General features: G+C 45.1%; 1 protein-coding gene across 6 annotated transcripts in view; it reads left to right on the plus strand.

Annotated features, from left to right (window-relative positions):
* Positions 1 to 199: 199 nt before the first annotated feature.
* The window catches only part of LOC147429388 (NEDD8-activating enzyme E1 regulatory subunit AXR1-like), a 139,513-nt gene continuing 113,420 nt past the window's right edge, over positions 200 to 26,292 (plus strand). For 5 of the 6 annotated variants that reach the window (XM_086495608.1, XM_086495609.1, XM_086495606.1 and 2 more), the window contains exon 1: positions 200 to 357. In XM_086495608.1, the coding sequence (XP_086351734.1) occupies positions 317 to 357 (41 nt within the window). In that variant the 5' untranslated portion in view covers positions 200 to 316. The remainder of the gene's footprint in view (positions 358 to 26,292) is intronic. The other variant, XM_086495611.1, reaches the window with a different exon arrangement.

Below are 26,292 nucleotides of genomic sequence, written 5' to 3' on the forward strand. Positions count from 1 at the left end.
GGTTCCTACAACTACTACTCCTCACGAACTTTCTCTCGCTAAGCTTGCAATGACAATCATTGTTTTTTTGGTTGCCCAATACCAGCAGCAAGTCCCACCAGTAGTTTGCATCACCCCACCCAACCACTTTGAATAGCCTCATATGCCTTTAGCCAATAGATTGGGCCCATTGGTAAGGGCGGAGGCGGGTCGCGTGAGTTAAAATGTGACAATCAGGCGCTTTTTAAATTTTATTGTCGTAATTTTTTAACTTGTTAAACATCGCGGAAAAACAAAGCGTCCCGAGCTTCATCTGTATCGCGGTCTGGGTCGTGAGATGGCTGTTCGAAACAGCAACAAATACGACCGACAACTCAGGTTTATTCTTGTGCTACGTCTGACTCTCTCCGTCTCTCTCACTCTCTGAGAGAGAGAGAGGTCTCTGTGAGAGAGAGAGAGAGAGAGAGAGAGAGAGAGAGAGAGAATCTGCCAGCTATGTTGACTATGCTGATATCTTCTGAAACATTTGAAATGCTGATGGTGATATGTTCTCTTGAATCGTCTGAAATACTGAAGCCACTTTTACGAGGAAGGCAGCCGCATATATGAAGGTTGTGCATTGCTTAGTGCTTGCTCACCTACAGGCGAGTAACAAAGTATGGAGCTTGTCTTTCGGTGCACCAGAGTGAATGTGCATGCATCCACACAAAATCCAGTTCCACAAAGATCCTACTCTATCTAGTCATCTCATCCTTTAAAAATTATTAAAATTAGTGCTTCAGAAATGCAAGACCAGTCACAGACGCATTCACACAAACTTGAATACATAAAGTGCCACATACACTTGTGTAGAATGGGTCCTCGGCACGTGTCCATCCGGTCAGTGAGAACCTTTAGAACGGGACATGGACGTGTGTCCAACCGTTAAGCTGGGTCTAAGTAACCACTGTACAAAATAACTGTTACAATGGGCCCTGGACTCGGTCCAACTGTTATATTGGGTCTAGAACCACTCAAAGCAGGTCCTTTTACTCAATGCTGGTCTTAAAGATTCCAGTTGAAGCAAGTCAAACAAGTTCAAGCACTTTCAATCAAATCTAACAAGTTTAAGCAGTAGTCAAACAAGGTTCAACCAAGTTTGAACAAAGGCAGACAAGTTTAAACCCAAACAGTATTCTCAAACGAAGTGCCTGTTAGTTAGCTCATAGGCAACTGATGCATGGTCTATAAGCTCTTGCATACTTGTAACTCATATTGAAGGCAGTACTCTGGTGGGAAAGATAGCTCAATAGTGTATCTTCTATATTGATCTCATCACAAAGTGATGATTGGCATGACCATCCAGATGGACACAAGTGGAAAGTGACAAATAAAATGTTATAAGTTGTTCCAACTTATGGGGTCCCGTCCGATGGGGCCCAGGGGACATAAAGGAATTAATATAAAAGCAAGAATCCAAAGTGCGTCGAGTTGCTGACGTGACAGATTGTATGGTATCCCACAAATTACGCTGATTGACAGCGTACAGAACTTCCGCGATTTGTGGCGTTCATTACAGTAGGCTGCACAAGAGCTTTTGGGTTTAGTGCTTTTGGAACTTGAAGCTTTTCATGTACTGGTTTTGGGCCTGAGGCCTTCAAATGAATTGCCAGGGCCTCTCTCCCTCAAATTGGCTTGGGAGCACTGAGCAGAGAGGACCCTTGGACATTGTACTTTGCTATGAGTTAATATAAAAAGAAATATTGAAAGGGGCTCCAGACTTTGGTGCCAATACCTTTGGGCACGGAACTACGCTGGGTCGTGTCGTCTCCCTCTAAGTTGTGATTAAGTTGATTAAGTGGTTTTTAGTTTCTCTCACGTGTGTCGTGTGTTAGGTGCAGTGGAAGAGAATAAGGATTTTGCTCGGATCTAGTACTCCGCACACAAATACAAGGGACACTTTACGTCACTTGAAAGAAGCGAACTGAATTGAAAGAAAGAGAGACGACGAGAGAGAAAAGAGACGACACAGGGATGTCGGGTCCCAACCCTCAAGGGTCCCCTTGCTCTGTTGCCAGAGCAAGTACTTTCTTTATTCTTGCACAATGCTGATACAATGACTAAATGCTGAGATGCTGATGCTCATGGGTACTGGTGCTACTGATGCTGGGTACTGGGTACTGAGGTACTGAAGGGGTAGTGAGGTCTTGAGGTTCTATGTCAAAGACGGGGAGGTCGACGACGAGGTCTATGTTGAAGACGATGAAGTCGACGACGAGGTACTAAGGGTCTTTGTCGACGACGATAAAGTCCATGACGATACTGTGTCGATGACGGTGAAGTCGACGACGATTCTGTGTCGAAGACGGTGATGTCGATGACGGGGTCTATGTCGAAGACAATGTTGATGACTGGTACTGTTGGTCTATGTCGACGACGATGATGTCGATGACGACGACGATGGTGACTGTGACGGCGACGACGATGGTGTCGTTGTCAAGTCCGGGACTGCGATGACGATGGCGAAGGTGTCATCGTCAAGATAGGGATCTGCGATGACGATGTCGATGGTGTCGTCGTCAAGATAGAGACTTCGACGACGACGATGGTGTTGACGACGACGGTGTCAAGGCTGAAAATTGAAAACGTTGGGCTATCTACTGAAATCTGAAAATGCTATGCTGATCTGGGTCTTCTCTTCTTGAGAAAACGCTAGGGCTCCTGCTGAGGTGCTGGGTGCTTGCCTCCTTGAGGCTTGTGTCCTTGCTTCCTTCTGCTTCTACCGAGTGCCCAATGGGTTTCTTTTATAGATCTTTAGCAATTTGCCCTACCTACTTTTCCAACAAACTCACAAAAAGAATTCCAAAAGCCACTTTTAATAAAGTGACTTATAAGAGATGGTTCACGCGGTAAAATACCTGCATGATGAAATGACTGTTCTTGTGCAAGAGAGGGTATGCAACTATGATCGGCCTGGACATGCACATCCTGCTAGAGGCTCACAAAGTGCCAGGTTCAGTCCTAAGCTAGGCTATGACTGATGCTAAACCATGGCAAAAGCGTGTCCACGTGGTGCAAGTGAAGTGCACACGTGACATTGTGCCATATTCTCGACTTGGGGTGTCCAAGTCTGTTACAGTGGTATTAGAGTCCAATCGATTTTTCTTCTACGGAGAATCCGATCCCTTCTACCGCGACATACATGGATTTAATTGACGAATCCTGCAAGGGAGGTTCGGGTGAAAACACGGAAGATTCAAATGGACGACGGTCACCTTTTGTCGACTTGAGAGAAGAATACGGACGTCCTCCGTCCACGGAGTATGAACGAATGGAGATGCAACGTAAACAGCAGGTTGATGCCTGTGCTCGACAAATGCTCCAGTTTCCAAAAGATCCTTAGTATGCGAAATTTTTAACCAAGCACCCGATTGACGAAATGCATTCTCGATGGCGTATCATTAATTCACCTCTGAAGCCAGCTTTGAAGAAAACACCTATTTTGCGGGTGTATTTGGAGGATGAATTTGACGAAGCAGTAGAGAGACGACTCAGCCGACTCTTGAAGACCAAGAAGCAGCCGAGGAGACACAGTCGAGAAGGAGACTACCCTGGCTACGTGGGTCACAAGTCTACTTTTGCAAATGCAAGAAAGACAAAGAAGCGTGTACACTTTGAGGGTGTTTCCAGCTCATCCTCATCCTTTTCTGATAGTTATGATAGTTGTTCCTCTGACTCTAGTGATGAGGACAGAAAGAGCAGGAAACGAAGACTCAAAGACACGGCAAGAACCAGAAGAAGGCTAAGAAGAGCAGATCCCACCGAAGATCTCGGAAGTATTCAGACAGTTCGGAGGAGGACTCACCCTCTTCTTAGAGTTTGGATTTCGATGAGCAATTGTTTTACTCTAAGAGGAAGCATTTTTACAGAGCCAACCAATATGACTTTCTTGAAGATAAGGGCAAGAAGACCAAGATTTCAAGGAGGGTGGACAAGCCCTAAAGTTTGACACTTTTTTGGGCTTTCGAGATACTCATAAGGCCCTCGCTTTCATCCAACAATTTGACATGGCTTACTCTGGAGGATGCTATTCAGAGCACTCCAAGGTCAGGAGGGCAACATCTTATCTTATCGGAAGGGTAATGCACAAACATGGTGGTCCACCCTCTGTTACGCAAGGAAGCACCAACTAAGTGGCTACAGTTCAAGGGACTTTTCACTTCTTCTTGGCTCACTCAGGCGTACGAACGTGATGTGATCACGGCCTGGAATCATCTTCGGATGACCAAGGAAGATACTTTAAATATCTACTGCTAGAGATTTTAGGATACTTTTCTACCGGCCTCTTCTTTTAAAAAGATGACCTAAGCAACAAATCGAGTGATTTTAGTGTGGTCTATCTAAAGAGATACGGGATTACTGCTTATTGCAAAAGTCCGAGTCCATACCACAACTCATGCGACATGCTAAGCAAGGGTTTGCAATGCATGTGGGTGCTCTTACGTATCCCACTGATCAACTCTTGACAGCCAGGGCCAGACAAAATTCAAACAATGGTAACAAAAGAAGAGGAAAACAAAGACTCATGTCCCCTGTTGACAGCAGAAGAGTGAGTTGAGTATCACAAAGAGGGGAAGTGTTTCGGATGTGGAGAACATGGGCATGTGTCGCCCTGGTGCCCACACAAGGCACCTAGAGGACAACCAGAAGACAAGCCAGAGAGTTCCAGAGTAGTCGAAGAACGCGGAAAAAAAGAAAAGACGAAAGCAGGACTTGTATCAGGCTGTGTGGGGACTCATTCTGATCAGATTGACGAGAGTACCGAACTTTGCAGAGCATGGGGGAAAGTGCGAGACTAAGAAGCTGTCACAAACTGATGACGTGGCAGGCCCCGGATACACACACACCCCCTGCTGAGTGTTAGGTGCAGCGGAAGTGAATGTTGAACTTTGCTCAAGATGAGTGCTCTGAACTGTGCTCAAGGGTTCCTTTTACTTACGGAAGGGAGAGCCTTCCGTTCCTTTAGTGAGAGAGTGCAATGGACACAAACAAAGTGATGAACACTGTGAATGAAGGTGCATGAGATTGAGAGATGGAGAGAGAAGAATATGACACCAGAATGTTGTCAAACCCTCCTTCGAAGGCCCCACTCTCTATGGAGAGAGCGGCCTACTATTGATTGCACAAATCTCTACAATGCTTGTACTTGCCGACGATCTCGACGATGACGAGCCGGGCTGAAATCTGAAAACGCTAAGGGCTGAAATCTGCAAATCTTTATCTACTGAATTCTGACTCTATGTCGGTGACGACGATGCAACGATGACGCACTGAAAACGCAGATGCTGAAATCTGTGTTTCCCGAGCTGAATCTACAAACTACACTGGATTTGACCGTGTGGGCGAGGATCTGCTGCGGGAAGGTGAGATTTGCAAGGTTCGGGGCTTTTACTGCGATGTGTCTATGCTGAAAAGTGAAACACTGGTGCTAATTGAGGTTTTGTCGCGATGAATTTGCAAAATGCTAGGTGGCCATGCTGATCCAAAAACGCTAGGCTGAATTCTGTGTTGATTTGAAAAAACGCTATTGATCTGCTGACGCAAACTGCTGACGCTAGGGCTGATCTGTTATCTGCTGTCGCCAAAGGATCTGCAATGCAAAAACGTTGGAGGCTCTGCAAGGCTGAAAAGCGCTAGGAGTTCCGCTTTGGGGGGGGTGGCTGAGAAGGTGCCTGATGAACACAAGGTTCCTGCTGCCTCTTTTGCCAGAAAGTGCTAGCGCTAGCTTTACTTATATGCTTGCTTGGTAAATTTGCCCTACCTAGTTCCCAACAAAAGTCACTTAAAAATAATAGTGAAAATTAGCTAAAATAGGTCTATGCACTGTAAAAATGCTCCTGATGGGTTCTGATGGAAATCTGATGGTCATGCTGTGTGCAACCAGAGGATATGCATCTACTCTAAGTGCCTGGACATGCACGGTCTGCGAACAGACTCACAAAAGTTCCATAACACTTTCTAAGCTAGGCTAACTGAACTGAATTGAACCCATGTTATGAAGTAGCTTGTCCACGTACACATAGGTTTAGATGTGTCACGTGACATCCCCTCCTTTTCAAAGTGAGGTACTGGTACCGAATTGTATGGTGTTGAGGGAGATCGCCAACAGCGTCTGGAATCTCGGGAAGGACTCTTCGCCGGCCCACTTTGATGCATGGGTCATGTGATACTTGAACTTCATAAAGGTCTGCAACGCTTGCTTCTTTGGGCCACGCCGAAAGTGACACAAAGTCATCTGTGGCTCCTTCAATGCTTCAACTTCGTCGATAGTCATGCGTCTATCTTCTTCAAGAATCTCCGAGGATGAAAATTCCTGAAACCACTTCCAACACAAAAACATGAACATACCCATTCCATGTAAAGTGACTGGAAAAATACTATTCCTTCGAAAAAACTGTGCATGCAATGCACATGAACAAAGTGACGGAGTGCCAAACCGTTCATCAAACACACACAAACAATGGGGTCGAATCTTGACTATCTGATCTAAATCAATCAACTGTGGCAAAACACAATGGTAATGCTGATGCTTGATGCTCAATCCTTCTTGTGCTCTTTCGGATACTGTGTCATGCCAAGGAAGAGACATGGAATGTTAATTCCTTGAATGCAAACATTTCTTCTTTTCATGAGTAATCCGCATACATCCGTGCTCATTCATGAGTGAATCGTGTTCATCGTGCAATATGGCATGCCTGTGAAAAGGGATCACATAAGGACGATGACTAAAATACAAGAAAGCGTCACGAATGAAACACTCGAACAATGCGTGCTGACTAATCATTCGAACACAGAATACTTCCTGTGGGGGTTCTTTGGACCTCGACTCGAGAGCCAAGATCGGTTCTTCGTGATCGATCGAATCTTCCTGTGGGGGTTCTGTGGACCTCGACTCGAAAGCCAAGTTCGGTTCTTCGTGATTGATTGAATCTGCAACGAGGTTAGCTTCGCTAGAAAAAGCATCAACTAGACCATCATCCTTGTGAGCAATCACATCTTTTTCCTGCAAATCATCATGCTTGGGAGTAATCACATCTTGATCATGCAAATCATCATGCTCGTGAGTAATCACATCTTGATCATGCAAATGCTTGTCATTATCATCCAAATCATTATCATGCAATTCATCATGCTTATCATTATCATCCAAATCATCATGCAAATCTTGTGTGTCATGCTTTGGAAAAGAAGAGACTGAGAGAGTCTCCTTCTCTGGATTCTGTTCAATCTGTGCCTGCACATTAGGAAAAAGTCGCAACAACTCTTTCATGTGTTGGTCGCTCATCGCTTTTCTTGCTTTGTTCGCGCGGTCGAATTCTGCTTCTCTTTGTTCGCACTCACGCTCTATGGCTGCTATTCTTTCTTCATATTCACGATCTATGGCTGCCATTCTTTCTACTGTTCTTGCTTTGCGTTCTAACTTCCTGTCCATCATCATCTTGTCAAAAGTCTCCATAGGAGTTAGTGCAATCCTTGGCGTAGATGGGGAAGGGGGAGGGTCGGGAAAACCTCTTGGTAGGGAAAACTCTTCTTCGTCACTCCCATGCTCACCACCTCCATGCGAAGTATCCATTCCGCTTTGGGTGATGACCATCCATTGAAGTCTTGGGTTCTTAAGTTCACGAGGAACTTGGGTTCTTGTGGGTCTTTGGTTCTTGGTTCTTGAGGTTCTTGAGTTCTTGAGGTTCTTGAGGTTCTTCTTTAGCTTACAATGTGTGTCAGAGAAGGATTTTCTCTTTACCCGAGCTCTCCTCTTTTCCGCGGGCGCACCCCTTGGCGGCCTTGTGCTCACACCAAGGTTGCTTTTTCCCACCTCACGTCGATTGGCCGGCCGCGAAGTGCACGGTCCCCTCGCAATGAGTGAGAAGAGAGCAAGGGGAGGCTGGACAAGCCCTTCTTTCTTGGGGTTCTTGTCACTCGTCAAAAACACGATCAGGAATCGACACGTCCAAGTAGACTTGGGTTACGTGCGACCGCAACAAGCAAAAAAAAATCTGTGGTTCTTGTGGTTCTTTCCTTGAGTGATACAGAACACTGCCAAAGCTTTGATACCAATGTTAGGTGCAGCGAAATTGAATGTTGAACTTTGCTCAAGATGAGTGTTCCGAATTGTGCTCAAGGGTTCCTTTTACTTACCGAAGGGAGAGCCTTCCGTTCCTTTAGTGAGAGAGTGCAATGGACACAAACAAAGTGATGAACACTGTGAATGAAGGTGCATGAGACTGAGAGATGGAGAGAGAAGAATACGACACCAGAATGTTGTCAAACCCTCCTCCGAAGGCCCCACTCTCTATGGCGAGAGCGGTCTATTATTGATTGCACAAATCTCTACTATGCTTGGACTTGCTGACGATGTCGACGACGATGAGGACAACGACGAGACAGGCTGAAATCTGGAAACGCTAAGGGCTGAAATCTGCAAATCTTTATCTGCTGAATTTTGACTCTATGTCGGTGACGACGGCGATGACGACGATGCAACGACGATGCGTTGAAAAGGCAGATGCTGAAATCTGCGTTTCCCGGGCTGAATCTGCAAACTACGCTGGATCTGACCTTGCGGTGAGGATCTACTACGGGAAGGTGAGATCTGCTGAAAACTAAAAACGCTGGTGCTAACTGAGGTTCTGTCGCGATGAATCTGCAAAACGCTAGGTGGCCATGCTGATCCAAAAACGCTAGGCTGAATTCTGTGTCTATGCTGAAAACTGAAAACGCTGGTGCTAACTGAGGTTCTGTCGCGATGAATCTGCAAAACGCTAGGTGGTCATGCTGATCCAAAAACGCTAGGCTGAATTCTGTGTTGATCTGCAAAGACGCTATTGATCTGTTGATGCAAACTGCTAACACTAGGGCTGATCTGTTATCTGCTGTCGCCAGAGGATCCGCAATGCAAAAACGCTGGAGGCTCTGCAAGGCTGAAAAACGCTAGCTGTTCTTATGGCTAAAAACGCTAGGAGTTCCGCTCGGGGGGAGTCTTGCTGAGAAGGTGCCTAATGAACACAAGGTTTCTGCTGCCTCTTTTGCCAGAAAGTGCTAGTGCTAGCTTTACTTATATACTTGCTTGGTAAATTTGCCCTACCTAGTTCCCAACAAAAGTCACTTAAAAACAATAAGTGAAAATTGGCTAAAATAGGAAAAATAGGTCTATGCACTGTAAAAATGCTCTTGATGGGTTCTGATGGAAATCTGATGGTCACAACCAGAGGACATGCATCTACTCTAAGTGCCTGGACATGCACGGTGTGCGAACACTCACAAAAGTTCCATAACACTTTCTAAGCTAGGCTAGCTGAATTGAACTAAACCCATGTCATGAAGTAGCTTGTCCACATACACATAGGGTTAGATGTGTCACGTGACACTGACGTGGCAGCAACCCGGAAAACGCACCGACAGGTTGACGTGGCAAACTGTATGGACCCCCGCAAATTGCGTTGACAGATTTTCGTAAAATGCGTTGTGCTGATGACGTGGCAATGCGTACGATTTCGACAAAGTACGTTGGCCAGCTTTTGGGTATAATGCTTGTTGAGTTTAAGATTTTTGGGGCTTTGCTTTTGAGGCATCCCTTGTAAGAATAAATTAGTCTTTTGTGAACTCATTACTCAGAGCATCTGAACGCAGAGTTTGAGTGTGAGTTCACACGGTCTCCCTTGTACTTTGCACATAGATTAATATAAAAAGAAATACCCAAAGGGGCGCCAGTCTCTGGGGCCAATACCTCTTGGCACGGAACTACGCCGGGCCGTGTCGTCTTCTGTGATCTGTTTAAAGTGAATCTTTGCTGTGTGGCAGAGGAATCTTGACTTGGGGTGTCCAAGTTTGTTACAGCAGCCCTTCTTTCTTCGATGGAGGAGCCAAGGCCAACTTCATTTCAACCGATTTGGCGGCTCGACTTGGAATTATGCCCAAGAAAATGGGGCCAGCGGCCGAAGCGGCACCCAGACAGATGTTGCCATTACACCTGTCATTGGCAAACTTCGATTGCATTGTCAGGGGTATTTAGGGCACGAGGACTTTTACATCATGCCTTTGGAAGGGTGTGACGTCCTCTTAGGAATCCCTTGGTTCCACAAGAACAGCGTCGTGGTCGATTATATGGGAAGGAAAGCCATCTTGAAGAATGAGAAGGGCAAACAGATTGTACTTGATGTAAACCTAAAGGGCGAGTCCGTCCTACTTGTATCGGCTTCAACCGTTTCCAAATTAATGAAATCCAGTCTTTTTGTTTACTTGATCTTCTTGAAAGAATTGAATGATAATCAAAGGTCAAATATGTCAAACCTCGAAAAAGAACGACAAGATTTTTTGAAAGCTTAGGCTAACTGTTTCTCTGAAGGCTTACCAAGCGAGTTACCTGCTTCACGTCCTGAAGATCACACGATTGACTTGATTCCCGGTAGTACACCACTGAACCGGCCACCTTATTGAGTTAGCCGAGCTCAAATAGAAGAAATAATGAATGGAGGATTGATGATATTTTCGACACACTTCAGGATTCTACTTGCTTTAGCAGAATTGAATTGAACAGTGGTTATCATCAGATCCGGGGGACGTCTACAAGACAGCTTTCAAGACAACTTTTGGTTTGTACGAGTATTCGGTGACGCCCTTTGGTCTCACGTATGCTTCGGCTACATTCAGCGGCATTATGGATAGGATTTTCAGAGAGTATCGATCATTTGTGGGCACTTTTTTTTGACGACATTATCGTCTTCTCCAAGAGTGAGGCAGAGCACATACACTATCTATTGCAGGTTTTCCAGGCATTGCGGCAACATAGATTGGTAGTAAATGCGAAAAAGAGCGATTTTTTCTTGCTAGAGATATACTTTTTGGGACACATCGTCTAAGCAGAAGGTGTAAAGATGGATCCGGCCAAAGTTGAGACCATTCGTGATTGGCCCGATTTGAAGAATGTTCATGAAGTTCGAAGCTTTTTGGGTTTTGTACTCATATTATCGGCGGTTCATTCGAAAATTTGTAGAGATAGCTTCTCTTTTGCATGTGTTGACTCAGAAAGGGGTTCCTTTTACTTGGGAACTGTCACGAGGACGTGGCAATTGCTAACTTGAGTTGTTGGTTTCTTTGCGATGATTTTTGTTTAATTTTTGGGACCCTCTTTTTGAAGTTGCAAATGGCTTGACATTGTATGGCTAGTGTGAAATGGCCTATGGCCGAGAGTTTCACCCGCAGTTGGGAAGGGCAGGTCACCACAAGTTGGTCGGGCCAATCAGCACTGGAATCCGACCAGTAAAAGGGTGTCTAGGCTCAGTTCAAAGTCTTTTAAGCCCCTCGCAATACTTAAAAGTTGGTGGGTACTAGGAAATTAACTCAAAAGAGGCAAACTGGACACATGGCGGCTCCATATGCATCTGCCCGAAGCATCGGCAAGAGGGGGCGCCCATTTTTAGAGTGGGGGGCTGATTTGACTTGAGAAGTGTGCTACAGTGTGTGTGAGTAGTGGATGCAGGTCCTTACAACTTTAATGGAAAGCTTGGCTTCTCCCTTGCTCTATGTAGCGCGGCGATTTGCTTTCGCGCATCTCTCTCTCCCCTTTGCACAGATGGTAATGCCCCACTAGTTGGGCTTCTCAGATGACCATGTACAATTCTGGGGGTTTTATGCGCGTTTGCCAAGGCAAGAGCCTTCTGTACAGGAACTGGATTAGCTAATTGCTAATCCCCTTCATGTATGCACAATTCCATCGCGAAGGAATGCAAAAACGGAGAGTTTTCTCGCGTGAAAACTTGTCCGATTTACAGGGGAAATGTCCCATTGCGCCGCACCTGAGACACACGTAGGCGTGTTTGCTCTGCTCGAAACGGTCCAAAACAGAGAATTACAGCCCGTTGTGTTTTTCTGCAGGTTTAGGGTTTCGCACCCGAACTGCAGGGAATCGCTAGGGGAGCCTCAGAAAGGCCTTAGGATGCGTGTACAAGGCAATAGGGACCTAAAAGTGGCAAAACAGAAAATTACAGCATGCTGAAATTGACCTGCAGCTCACTAGAAAGCTTCCATATCGCAAGGGAAAGTGTCCTTGACGCGTACTTTGGAACTTTAGGGATTTTTGCGTTGTTATGTTGGCGAAATTGGGTCAAAAACATGCAATTACAGCCATGGACAGGTTTGGACAGCTTGGCGAGGGTTAGGTGAAGCGTTCGGATCGTTTGTGTTTGCCAGGGGAGCCTCATGAAAGCATGGGTGCTTGTACATGACAATTTAGAGAGATTTCCTGCGAGGAATTTCAGCTAAATCAAGGGGCAAGTGACCCTACAGGTGCAAGAGCTCGAGGGCTATCCACAGAAGTGATCGGCACGCGAATCGGAGCGCAAAACAGGGAATTCAGCGAGCTGTAATTTCTCGCCAGGTTTTGTAAAGTGCTCTAAAGTGCGTGGAAAGTCAATGTTTACTTGGGATTTTGTTCGTGGAGACTTTTAGTGTGGTTATTGTTGTCGAAATCGGGTTAGAGTAGAAGAGTTTCAGCCCGATAAAAGTGGGACACTTGTAGAAGTTTACAGGTTTTTCTCAAGTATATTAAGAATAAAGAAATACCGAAAGGGGTGCCAGTCTTTGGGGCCAACAGAGTGTTGCTGTCTGCTTGGGAGCGCTCTAAGTCGTGAAATGTCTTGAAGTGTTGAATTCCAGTCACAGGCTTATTCGTGAAGTTCCTTTGTGTCCTAAAGTCTAAAGTAAAGTTTTGTGTGAAAGCCTACATCTACTGCCCTACGGCCGGTTTCATGGGTCCGTTGCCGGGACAAAATCACTTTTTCCTCAAGAAGTGAGGCTTGGTTGGTTTTTGAGCAAAGACACAAAGCACAAGAACTTGGAATTACACTATGGCTGACAGGACAAATGACACCAAGGAAGAGGGTTTCTCTTCACAGGACAGACAAGAAATTCCGCATGTTTCTACATAACCGATCAGCGTTCACCCTGCCAAAAAGTGGTCAAATTAGGGCTGATTTTCTGCTGCGTTTTTAGGGTTTGCAAGTATGAACCAAGATGAGATAGGGAGAGGTCTCACGATGGTAGACTGGCCACTAGATCTCCTGCGGAGTGATGTGGGTCTCCCAGGTGGCATGCTGCTCGCCGATTCTTTGAGGCGATTGCTTGGATTCTTTGACGCATTGGTAAATCATCTTGAAATTTGAGCTTACTTGGTCGTGGGTAGTTTGCTACAGTGTTGTGGAATTATGCTTGTTTGCAGAGGCAAGAGCCGCTTGCACAGGTAAAAGTTAAGGGACTGGTTGCAAGATGCTATTTGGTGAAGTTTAAGAACTATCCACCTATAGATGCAAAGTGGATGGAAGAGCATGATCTGTCAGAGTCACCAAATGTATTGCAGCTTTACCTTGAGGCCTTTGGGTTACAGCCTACGTATGCCCCAATCCAATGTTTGCAAAGGAGGGGTAATGATAGAACTAGCACATCAAATGTACTCATGGATTTAGTGCAATAGCAATGTACATTGTTTGACAAAAGTATGAAGGTCTCATTAAGTCATTTGTACACATGTTTTGACAGTCTTTCTTGCGGATACATACGATGATAATAGGGTGCTTATCACACTAAATCATCTATGACATGTATATATGGCACGCAATCGAGGACGTTTGAGATTTTAAGAGGGTGGTAATGTCACGAGGACGTGGCAATTGCTAACTTGAGTTGTTGGTTTCTCTCTGATGATTTTTGGTTAATTTTTGGGACCCTCTTTTTGAAGTTGCAAATGGCCGGACATTGTATGGCCCGTGTGAAATGGCCGATGGCCGAGAGTTTCACCCACAGTCGGGAAGGGCAGGTCACCACAAGTTGGTCGGGCCAATCGGCACTGGAATCCGAGCAGTTAAAGGATGTCTAGGCTTAGTTCAAAGTCATTTAGGCCCCTTGCTACACTTATAAGTTGGTGGGTACTTGGAAATTAACTCAAAAGAGGCAAACTGGACACATGGCGGCTCCATCTGCATCTGCATGAAGCATCAGCAAGAGGGGGCGCCCATTTCCAAAGTGGGGGGACTGATTTGACTTGAGAAGTGTGCTACAATGTGTGTGAGTAGTGGGTGTAGGTGCTCACAGCTTTAATGGAAAGCTTACCTTCTCCCTTGCTCTATGTAGCGCGACGATTTGCTTTCGCGCATCTCTTTCTCTCTCCTTTGCGCATATGGTAATGCCCCACTAGTTGGGCTTCTCAGATGACCATGTACAATTCTGGGGGTTTTATGTACGTTTGCCAGGGCAAGAGCCTTCTGTACAGGAACCGGATTAGCTAATTGCTAACCCTTTTAGGTACGCACAGTTCCATTGCGAAGGAATGCGAAAACGGAGTTTTCTCGCGTGAAAACTTTTCCGATTTATAGGGGAACTGTCCCATTGCGTGCGGGAGCACCCGAGACATGCGTAGGCGTGCTCGCTTTGCTCGAAACGGTCCAAAACAAAGAATTACTGCCTGCTGTGTTTTTCTGCAGGTTTAGGGTTTCACACCCAAACTGCAGGGAATCGCTAGGGGAGCCTCAGAAAGGCCTCTTGGGATGCGTGTGCAAGGTAGTAGGCACCTAACAGTGGTAAAATAGAAAATTACAGCATGCTGAAATTGACTTGCAGCTCACTAGAAAGCTTTCATACTGCAAGGGAAAGTGTCCTTGACGTGTACTTTTGACCTACAAGGATTTTTGCGCCGTTACGTTGGCGAAATTGGGTCAAAAACCTGCAATTACAGCCATGGATAGGTTTGGAGAGCTTGGTGAGGGCTAGGTGGAAGCGTTCGGATCGTTTGTTTCGCCAGGGGAGCCTCGGGAAAGCATTGGGTGCTTGTACAAGACAATTTAGAGAGATTTCCCGAGGAATCTCGTCTAATTCAAGGGGCAAGTGACCTTACAGGTGCAAGAGCTCGAGAGCTATCCATAGAAGTGATCGGCACGTGAATCGGAGCGCAAAATAGAGAATTCAGCGAGCTGTAATTTCTCGCCAGGTTTTGTAGAGTGCTCTAAAGTGCGTGGAAAGTCAATGTTTACTTGGGATTTTGTCCGTGGAGACTTCTAGTGTGGTTATGTTGCCGAAATCGGGTTAGAGTAGAGGAGTTTTAGCCCGATAAAAGTGGGACAGCTTGTAGAAGTTTGCAGATTTTTCTCAAGTTTATTAAGAATAAAGAATTACCGAAAGGGGCGTCTGTCTTTGGGGCCAACATGTTGTTGCTGTCTGCTTGGGAGCGCTCTAAGTCGTGAAATGTCTTGAAGTGTTGAATTCCAGTCACAGGCTTATTCGTGAAGTTCCTTTGTGTCCTAAAGTCTAAACTAAAGTTTCGGGTGAAAGCCTACGTCTACTGCCCTACGGGCCGGTTTCAGGGACCGTCAGAGATTGCATCCTTTTAGACTCTCAAGGAAAAGTTGACAATGGGTCCAGTGTTAGCTTTGCCAGACTTGCAAAATCCCTTTGAGGTTTATTGTGATGCTTGTGGTTGCAGTTTGGGAGCAGTCTTGATGTAGGAGGGCCATGTTATACCTTAAGAGAGCAGGATGTTTTCATGTCCTGAGCGGGTTGCACAGATTTATGAGAAAGAGCTTTTGGTAGTCATCCATGCTCATTACCCAATACTAAAGCTATGTACGAGAAGATTTGTAGTACAGAAGAGTGGGTGGAACACCTCATCAGAATTTGGGCCAAAAAGTGGACTTCACACAAATGGAGCCAAGTAGTAGGAAACATTTGGGAGGCCAAATGTGATGAGTGGGATAGAGTTTTCTTCTGCAAGGTGATTTTTGGAGTCATGCCTAGTGGGGAAAAAGCCAATTAAGTGAGAGGTTTAGGTGAAGGCACATGCATCATATGTAAACCCCCGAATGAGACCCTCTTGCATCGATTCTGGGAATGTCCGGCAATCAGAGGCTTTACGTGCTCAGTTTGTAGATGGGTGTACTCCCAGTTGGTCACGCCCTTCTTTAGATGCTACTTGGTTATGGGCTCTAGATTGTTAGGGAATAAAGGCCTAAGTGCCTTGTACTTATTAACTTATAAGTTAAAAGACTTATAAGTGAGGGGGCCCAAGTGTGAATGGTCCCCTAGTCACTTACTCATATACTCAAAGGTGAAGCCCAAATAAAAATGCGTGGCTTTTCCCAAAAATTCTACGAGCTCTCTCTCTCTCCCTCACGTTTTCTCTGCGTGAGCTTCTTCAGCGCCTCTCTTCTCTTCTCCTTCACTCTCATTGCATAGGACAGCAAGTGGGCTCTCTCTCCTGCTCCCCCACACATGGTATCAGAGCCTTAGGGTTTCCAAGAGAGCCATTCTCGCAACACAGATCAGAATTCTGTTATTGCTCGCTGCGGGAAGGATATTCAACCGTTTTCGATCAACTCTGTCGCGAAGGGATCCTCTCACCGTGTAGAATCGACCTCCGGTGACAGTTTCCCCAAAATTAGGGTTTCAAAATTGGCGAACAGCAGCCTATTTCTGCTAAAATTGACCAATTTCGGGGTCAATTTGATGCAATTTCATTAGGGCAAGTCTCACAGGTCAATCTTACAGGTGTTTCCACCAACGAGGTTCTGAAAATTCAGCAAAACAGGTGTTTACAGGTCTGATTTTTGCCCTAAAACAGGGAATTTCAGCAAGCAAATGATGTATACACCTTGTGGAAACCTTTGGTAAGGGTTTGGCAGTGAATGTACGCAGTTTTGGGGTGATTTCGCGTGAAATTTGCTCGCTGTTTTTCTGTAACAGCAAGCTGTTTTTTGCCCGATTGCGCACATTTGGGCGTGTTTAGGTCGGCAAAACAGGGTTTCAGTGTTTGCAATCACTCAGAATGGCTTCTAGCAGTGAAAGTGGCAATTTGTTGCACATTCGCAAGCTTGAAGGTGCCCATAACTTTGCTATATGGAAGAAGCAATGTTATAATGTGATGTTGCAGAAGAAACAGGCGAAACCTATTAAGTTACAGGGTGTGAAACCGGTTGATATGGAGGTTGAAGAATGGGAAGAAGTGGACGAGTTGGCTCGCTCCACGATTATGCTTTCGGTGTCTGACAATTTACTCTTCAATGTAGAGAATGAACAGACAGCATGGGGCATGTGGAAGCGTTTAGACGAGTTGTATGCATAGCAGAGTGCTGCCAGTAAAGTGTATTGGCTTAAGAAGCTTATGGATCTCCGCATGAAGGAGGGCACGCACATGTCAGTGCACCTCAATGAATTCAATTCTATTTTCAACCAACTGACAGAGCTGAAATTCACGATTGATGAGGAGTTCAAAGCTACTTTTCTGCTATGCACATTGCCCGAGAGTTGGGATGTATTCCGGACAGCTCTTAGTAACTCAAGTGCGTCACTTAAGTATGCAGATGTAGAGAGTTCTCTCTTGATGGAAGAGATGAACAGGAAGAACACCACAGGCGGGTCTTCTAATGCATTGCACTTGAGAGGCAGGTCTCAACAGAGGGAGAAATCTGACAGTAAGGACAGGGCACGCAGCAAATCTCGTAGGAAAGATGTTGTGTGTCATCATTGTGGAAAGAAAGGGCATTATAAACGGGAATGCTATGAGTGGAAGAAAGAGAAGAACAAGGGTGCTGAAACTGATGCAAAGGACAAGGGAAATGCCAAGAAGAGCACTGTGTTGATTGAGGAAATCAATGTTGCTAGTAGTTGTGACAGTGACAGCAGCACTGATGTACTCAATGCCTCTTCTGTGGATGCACATACCCTTGCTATGGGTTCTGATGTGGACATGCATACTTGGATTCTTGATTCAGGTGCCTCCTTTCATGTAACACCTCATAGGGATTGGTTTACACAGTACTCAGGTGAGGTGCAGGGCACTGTTTATTTGGGAGATAACTATGCATGTGACATTGCAGGTATTGGCAGTGTCCAGTTTTCCTTTGCTGATGGTATGACTTTTGTTTTGCACAAAGTGCGCCATGTGCCACAACTCAAGAAGAGTTTGATTAGTACAGGGCAGCTAGATGATGCAGGCTATCACACCACTTTTGGTGATAGCAAGTGGAAAATTTGTAAAGGGGCCCGGATTGTAGCCAAGGGTTGTAAATCGGACACTTTGTATCCTTTGCATGTATCTAGTGTGCGTGACCATGTTGTCGCCGTAACCGAGCAGCCAAGTGTTTCTTTGTGGCATGGCCGGTTGGGACACATGAGTAAAAGAGGAATGGAAACTCTGTCTCGTTGTGGTTATTTGCCGTGTTTGAGGTATGCTGATTTTTCTCATTGTGAGCACTGTATTTACGGTAAGCACAGTCAAACACCGCACAAAAGGTCACTTTCTTTGAAGTCTGACAGGTTAGACTTAGTGCATTCCGATGTATGTGAAATGCCACAGTTGTCCTTAGGGGGAAAGAAATATTTTGTCTCGTTTATCGATGATGCTACACGTAAGGTGTGGGTGTATCCAATACGTGCTAAAAGCGATGTTTTGGATACTTTCAAGAAGTTTCTTGCGTTTGTTGAGAATCAAACTGACAAGAAGCTTAGGTCTTTGCGCTCAGACAATGGGGGGGAGTATGTATCAAAAGCATTTATTGACTTTTGTGCTACTAAAGGTATTAAAAGAGAGCTCACCGCTCCTTTTAATCCCTCTCAGAATGGAGTTGCAGAAAGATTGAACCGGACTATCCAAGAGAAAGTTCGGAGTATGCTGTCACATGCTGCATTACCTCATGGTTTTTGGGTAGAAGCTGTGCAAACAGCTATTCACTTGATTAATCGCTCACCCAGCAAGGCTTTGGGTGGAAAGGTGCCTGAGGAGGTGTTGTCTGGCAAGCCACCCTCATATGCACATTTAAGAGTGTTTGGTTGTGAGGCCTATCCTATGTTCACATCCGGAGTGAACTGCGCACCAAACTAGAACCAAAGTCTCATAAATGCATTTTCCTAGGATATGGTGAGGATGGTGAAATGGGGTATAGATTATGGGATCCCGCATTACGGAAAATCATACGCAGCAATGATGTCATCTTCAATGAGAATTGCATGCACAAACAGCCCACAAAGGTCGAGGAAGTGCGCCGGGTTGTTTTTCGTGAAGATGTTACATATGGACAACCAAGAAGGCCCAATGTTCAGCAGCCTTTACATGCTGAAAATGGTGCTGAAAATCAGCCATTAGCTGCTGAAAATCAGCCCCAACAAGTTGCCATTGATGCACCACAGGTAGGGGAACAGGTTGATGCTCCTAGACCGCCCGTTGTTGCGATGCAACCGGCTGAACAGCCTGCTGTTTTTGATGGTTTACAGGCTGAAAATCCACCTGTTATGGATCATTGGGTGCGTAGGTCTACTCGGGTGACAAGGCCCCCCGATAGATATGAACCATCTTTGGACTATGTCATGCTTACTGATTGTGGTGAGCCGACTTGCTATAAAGAGGCTATGCTACGGGAAGACAGTAAGAAATGGTTCAAAGCAATGGTTTCGGAAATGCAGTCTTTGGAGAAAAACCATACATGGGACTTGGTTGATTTTCCTAAAGGGCATAAGGCTCTGCCATGTAAATGGGTTTACAAGACCAAGGTCACATCTGATGCTTCTTCTAAGTACAAGGCACGTTTGGTTGCTAAAGGGTACAAGCAAAAGCATGGTGTGGATTTTGATGAGATTTTTTCTCCTGTTGTAAAGCTTGCCACATTACGTCTTATTTTAGGCCTGGTTGCTTCTGAAGATATGGAGTTAAAGCAAATGGATGTCAAAACAGCGTTTTTGCATGGCGATTTTCTTGAGATGATCTATATGATGCAGCCAGAAGGTTTTGTGTCAAAGGGGCAAGAGAAGAAAGTATGTAGACTCTTGAAGAGCTTGTATGGTTTGAAACAGTCTCCCCGTGCATGGTATCACAAGTTTGATACATTCATGAGGTCTCAAGGATACAAAAGAAGTAATTCTGATCACTGTTTGTATATCAAAACGGCAAGTGATGGATCTCTTCTATTGCTGATTTTGTATGTTGATGACATGCTTATTGCGGGTAAACATGTCACGGAGTTGGATGCATTACAGCAAAGCTTAAAGAATCGCTTTGACATGAAGGATCTTGGTGATGCTAATCATATTTTGGGCATGCGTATCTCTCGAGATAGACCAAATAGGCGTCTGTATCTATCTCAACGAGATTATGTTAATAAGGTGCTACATCGTTTTCATATGGATGGGGGAAAGACACTTGGTACTCCGCTGCCTCCATATGTAAAACTGACTGCACATGACTGCCCAAACACAGATGATATGCGGGCTGAAATGGCCAAGATTCCTTATGCAGCAGCCGTTTGCAGTTTGATGTATGCTATGGTTGCTACACGTCCGGACATTGCATTTGCGGTGGGAGTGGTAAGCAGGTACATGGGAATAAAGGCCTAAGTGCCTTGTACTTATTAACTTATAAGTTAAAAGACTTATAAGTGAGGGGGCCCAAGTGTGAATGGCCCCCTAGTCACTTACTCGTATACTCAAAGGTGAAGCCCAAATAAAAATGCGTGGCTTTTCCCAAAAATTCTACGAGCTCTCTCTCTCTCTCTCACGTTTTCTCTGCGTGAGCTTCTTCAGCGCCTCTCTTCTCTTCTCCTTCACTCTCATTGCATAGGACAGCAAGTGGGCTCTCTCTCCTGCTCCCCCACATAGATGCATCAATAATGAGGATCTCCTGATTGGCATTTGTATAGTAAAAGCGACTTGGCAATTTAGAAATGTGCTACTCTTTCAGTGTTAGGAAATAGGGCGTAGCTAAGTAGATACTAGAGTGGAGTGAAGAGGATGAAATTATGCTGCTTGGAGATAACAAAGCCAGGTAAGACTATTACTGTGAAAGTATTTTCATATGTAGAAGCAAAAGACAAGCATGGAAACAATAAAAAAAGAAAAGATCTTTTGAGTAAAGAAATGTAGTGCTGGGAGTTCAACTCTTGAATGGAGAGAGATAAGTTTCACAAACGAGAGAGAGAGAGAGAGAGAGAGAGAGAGAGAGAGAGAGAGAGAGAGAGAGAGAGAGAGAGAGAGAGAGAGAGAGAGAGAGAGATGAAATGAAATGATATATTAACGTCTACAAAAGGCCGAAATGACCTATGAGACCAAACTGATTACAATGGTGAGTCTAGTACCAAGTATGGGTACAAACAAAGAAAACAAACTGAGATAGGAGTGCTACCGACTCCTATGGGTGGCTGGTATGCTGAGAAATGGTATAATGCCACAAAGGTACAAAGAGAGAGAGAGAGAGAGAGAGAGAGAGAGAGAGAGAGAGAGAGAGAGAGAGAGAGAGAGTACACAGTGGCGACATTTTTCTACTCGGAGCCGATTTTACTGTGTTCCGAGACCACAAGAGTTTACCCTACTTATCTCAGAAGCAGCTTTCGGAAAAGCAAATGAGGTGGGCTAACATTCTGTCACAGTTTTATTTCCAATTTGTCCATATTCAGGGACAAAAAAACTTAGTGGCAAATGCGTTGTCTCGCAAGCCCTTGGTTCTGGCTTTTTCCACGATCCATGATAGAAGCTTTGATCCACCGTGCTCGCAAGCCCTTGGTTTTGGCTTTTTCCGTGATCCATTGATCGTGATTTTAATGACATCTTTAACCGGTTATAGAGTGGGGAGACAGTTGCAGGCTATTCCATACGGGATGGCTATATGATGCGGAAAACGATGTGTGTTACACAACCTTTGAGGGGAAAGGACTTGACAGAGTGCCATTGTCTTTTTCGGGCCATCGCGGCATAGATACCACCTTGAAGGGTGTTGACGGTTACTTCTATTGGTGGAGGCTCAAAAAGGATGTGGACGAGTTTGTTCGCAGTTGCTTAGTATGCTAAAAGGTCAAGTTTGATAGGCATAAGGCACCAGGTCTCCTATTGCCTCTACCCATACCCTGGATTTTATTTTTGATCTTCCCAAGACTCAGAGTGGGCATGATGGCATTTGGACAGTCATCGATAGATTAAGTAAGCAGGCTCACTTCATTCCGATAAAGAAGACAGCTAAGTCTGATGATTTGGCGGAATTGTTTGACTCACAGATTTTCTGATTACATGGTATGCTCGAGTCCATTGTTCTAGACAGAGATCCCTGATTCACTAGTTTGTTTTGGAGGGCAATTTGGGAGAACATTGGCACGCGGTTGCAGTTCTCGTCATCGTTCCACCCACAGACAGACGACGGGCAATCTGAGATAGCCAATTGAGTGGTTTTGGATTTGTTGAAGTCGAGAACATTGGCACGCGCTTGCAGTTTTCGTGCTCGTTCCACCCACAGACAGACTGGCAATCTGAGATAGCCAATTCAGTGGTTTTGGATTTGTTGAAGTCTCATATTTTGGATCAAAAGACTCAATGGGAAAAGTATTTGCCCTTGGTGGAGTTCGCCTACAACAACGCAGTTCATTCATCGAGGGGGAAGGCGCCATTTGAGGTAATTGAGGGTGCTAAGAAGGTACCACCGTTTCTAAGCACCAAAGATAAGATTTTTGAAGTAGATCAATACACTTGAGATCTGTACACTGCTTTTGCCGAGGTTCGTGAGGCTCTTGAGAAGTCTCAAGCATGACATAAGAAGGCAACAAACAAGTATCGATGCGACTTGTAGCTGAAGGAAGATGACTGGGTGCTTTTACGGTTTGAGAAGGCAGGCCTAAGGAAGCGAAAGGGTAAGGAACGGCTTTTTCCAAAGCTGAGTATGCGATACTATGGCCCTTTCGAGATTCAAGAGAAGATCAATGATGTATCCTTCTGATTGAAGTTGTCAGATACTTGGAAGATTTACAATGCTTTTCATGTGAGTCTACTGAAACCTTTCAAAGGTGAGGTACCAGTCGATCGGGAGCCTGAGGAGCAACCTGAAGTAGTAGAGAGCGAGGAGATTTTCGTTCTAGGACAGAGATTGGCTCACAAGGAAAGGAAAGTGAAAGGTAAATTGATATGGCGGTTCTTAGTTAAATTCAAGAACTATCCGACATTGGATGCGAAGTGGATGGAGGAGGAGGACCTGGCAAATACTTGAACTTTACCTTGAGGCTTCCGAGAGATCTTGTGGATCAGCAGGGTTGAATCTGGTGGAGACGGGACTACACAAGAGGGGAGTTACTCTGCTCCTTTGTCACAAATTACGTAGATGGAATAAAATCACCGATTTCCTTTTGGATTTCAGGGATACTGATGGGCTGATAGTATTCTGCTGTATGACTTTATGAAAGAAGTACTTCGAACTTGGAATTCCCGAAATGAATCTGACATGTGTTCTATCATGTGAGTAGTGTTTGAGTGCATGATTGAAAGACGAAATGATTGCAGCATTTCGGTCTTGTATTTTTGGAGAGATGAGATGGACATGATAGTAACAAGATTTAGTCAATCAAGACATCTGGAGATTAGTGACAGATCTAGATGTGATTGCTAAATACGTTTCCGATTGATCATGATCCAATATTTCGACAGAAGTAGTGATGAGATCAAAACCGACTTTTACATATGGTTAGGAGATTGTAGAGTATATAGATGCATACACTTATCTTGGGGTTGTCTTCACCGGGCCGAGGTTTTCCTTGGGGAGAGCAGCAGAGACTAGACTGACTAGAGCTTATGTGGCCTTGGGAGGCTTGGAGAGGATGTGTTCGCAGGTCCAGTTCCAGGAACCTCGGACAAAGTTATGGCTCTTTGATACTTTAGCAGCCTCAGCTATGTTGTATGGGGGGCAGATATGGAGACCTTCGATAGACCAGGATGGTTGGAGACGTATGGAGAGGCCCTTGGTATCTATGATCTGTCGACCGATCAGAGCCAAGGCCTCTGTACCCCATGCTATCATTCGAGCAGAGCTAGCTGCGAGGGTGGAGATTGAGGCACTTACCAGATCAGTCTCCTTTGTGAACAACTTGTGGGACACTACTAGAGACAGATATGCTAGACTGACCCTTGAGTCTTCCAGATAGTTAGCTCTTCAAGGGGGCACTTCATGCTAGTATGCACAAATGACATCATGGTTTCAGACGCATGGCTTCACCATGGACAGGCTGCCCCCTTTCTAGTACTCTCTGTGCCTCGATGTCTCTTACACGGGTGGAGATTACTAGACTCATTTGTCAGGACCTGATCCAGCTGGATACCAGGAGGACATGGATAGAGCCACCACAGGAGTTGGGAACGAAGATGGCTTTCTATAGAGAGCATCTTCTCCACCTCACAAGAAATGGGTTTGTGATTCGACCCAGCTACATGGACACACATATGTCTCATGGTTTGCGGTGTGCCATTGGTTAGATACACACATCATCACATAAGCTGGAGATTGAGACGAGTAGATTCAGAGGGATACCAGCAGACAATAGGATATGCTGCTTATGCCAGCTAGAGCTAGAGACAGAGCTACATTAGATATGTCATTGCACAGTGTACTATGAGATACGGGGCCGTTTCCACTGCTTATTCAGAGAGGGTTTCGGTCCTTCCTCTAGGGTCATGAGTTATGAGGATCAGATATGGCTTGGGCTATATCTACTTGAGCTACACAGATATAGAGACACTTTACTGGGGAGAGCTAGAGAGAGACAGTCCCAAAGACACGTTACAGATTTCTTTTCACTAGATTCGGGATAGCTAGAGGAGTAGCCATCACTGCAGAGCTCGGCCCACACTCATTCGACCACTACCGGCACTCTCACCGACTTAGCACTGGAGCTACGGAGATTCGGACGGCCACAATTGAGGAGAGGGACTACACAGCATCGACGGAGACTACAACAGAGGATTCAAGCCATGCTCTCTCGACATCCAGAGTGCAGATTAGGATCGATTCTAGTAGTAGTATCTTTGTTTTTTTGTACCCAGACATGGTATCAGATTCAATATTTTGTAACAGATTGGTCTCATAGGTCATTTTGGCCTTTTGAAGACGCTAATATAACATTTCATTTCATCTCTCTCTCTCTCTCTCTCTCTCTCTCTCTCTCTCTCTCTCTCTTTGTGAACCATTTTATCAGCATTTGTGCAATCTAAAGCAAACACCTCTCTAGCGATAGAGAGGGGGGCCCTTGGAGGGGGGTTTGAGACCCCATCTGATGTTAATCTTCTCCCTCTCTCTCTCTCTCTCTCTCTCTATATATATATATATATATATATATATATATATCACTCACAAAACCTTCACTCGGTGTATCATTCTCTCTTCTCTCTAGTCTTTGCACATCTTTCATGAAGTAAAAGGAACCTTGAGTACGCACTGAGCTCTCATCTTGCATTCACTATCAATCACTTCCGCTGCTCATTACATTGGTAAGAGAGCTCTTTGGCAGTGTTCAATATCATCACTAAAGAAAAGAACCTCTCTCATATTTATTTTCTCAAAAAATCTTCGTGTCCCTGCCTCGGACTTATTAGCCACTCCCACCCTTGGTCCATCGTGCATCGGGCGCGCTCACATATTGCACCAAATTCTATGGAGGCTTAGGTAAAGTCTATGATGGAGATGATGCTACAACAAGAGGCTCAACGGGCCGCCATGGAAAGGGAATGTGAAGCTCAACGTGTAGTTGCTGAAGGAAAGAGGGTAGCTATGGAGCTAGAGCGTGAGCAGGCACGTGAAGCTCAACGCATAGCGGCTGAAGAAAAGAGGGCAACTATGGAGCTAGAGCGTGAGGCGCAGCGGACCTACGCATGCAAGACTTGGTCTTGCAAGTGCTATTCTTGAAGAGTGACTCACTCAAGGAGGCTGGCGAGTCATCACGTAGCCCAGGTAGAGATGACGACTCCAACTATTCAATCACTGAAAAGTTGACTTTCAGTAAGTATGATGGTAGGATGGATGCATCTGTGATTTACTCTTGGTTGCATCAATTTAATACTTGATTTGCTACTAACAAGAAAAACGGTAACATTAAAGTTTTGACTGTTGCCATGTACCTGTCGGGTGATGCCATTAATTGGTATCAAGCTTGGTAAGAGGCACAGTTGGTTGAGCATCTTGAGCATGCCATGGATGGCGCACTACAGTCTTACAGTTGGGCCGACTTCCAAGACAAGCTCAAGGCTCGTTTTATGCCATCGTAGTACCTTGATCGGTTGAAAGAGGATTGGAGAGGCCTAAGTAAAATCGAACTTCTGTTATGTCTTTTTCTAACCGTATTTTGTAGATTGGTGTTCAATTGCATAAGTTGGATGAGGATCACAAAGAGGCTTTCTTCTTTGGTTTGGACGAGTACATTAAATACTATGTGCAAGTCATTGACCCAAAGGACAAAAGGACTACAATGACGTCGTCAGAATCGTTCTTGCGGAGGAAACGAAGCA

This window comes from Adiantum capillus-veneris, chromosome 22 (genome assembly GCF_014529385.1).
Source record: "Adiantum capillus-veneris isolate H3 chromosome 22, ASM1452938v2, whole genome shotgun sequence".
In the NCBI taxonomy this organism is placed as follows: Eukaryota; Viridiplantae; Streptophyta; class Polypodiopsida; order Polypodiales; family Pteridaceae; genus Adiantum; species Adiantum capillus-veneris.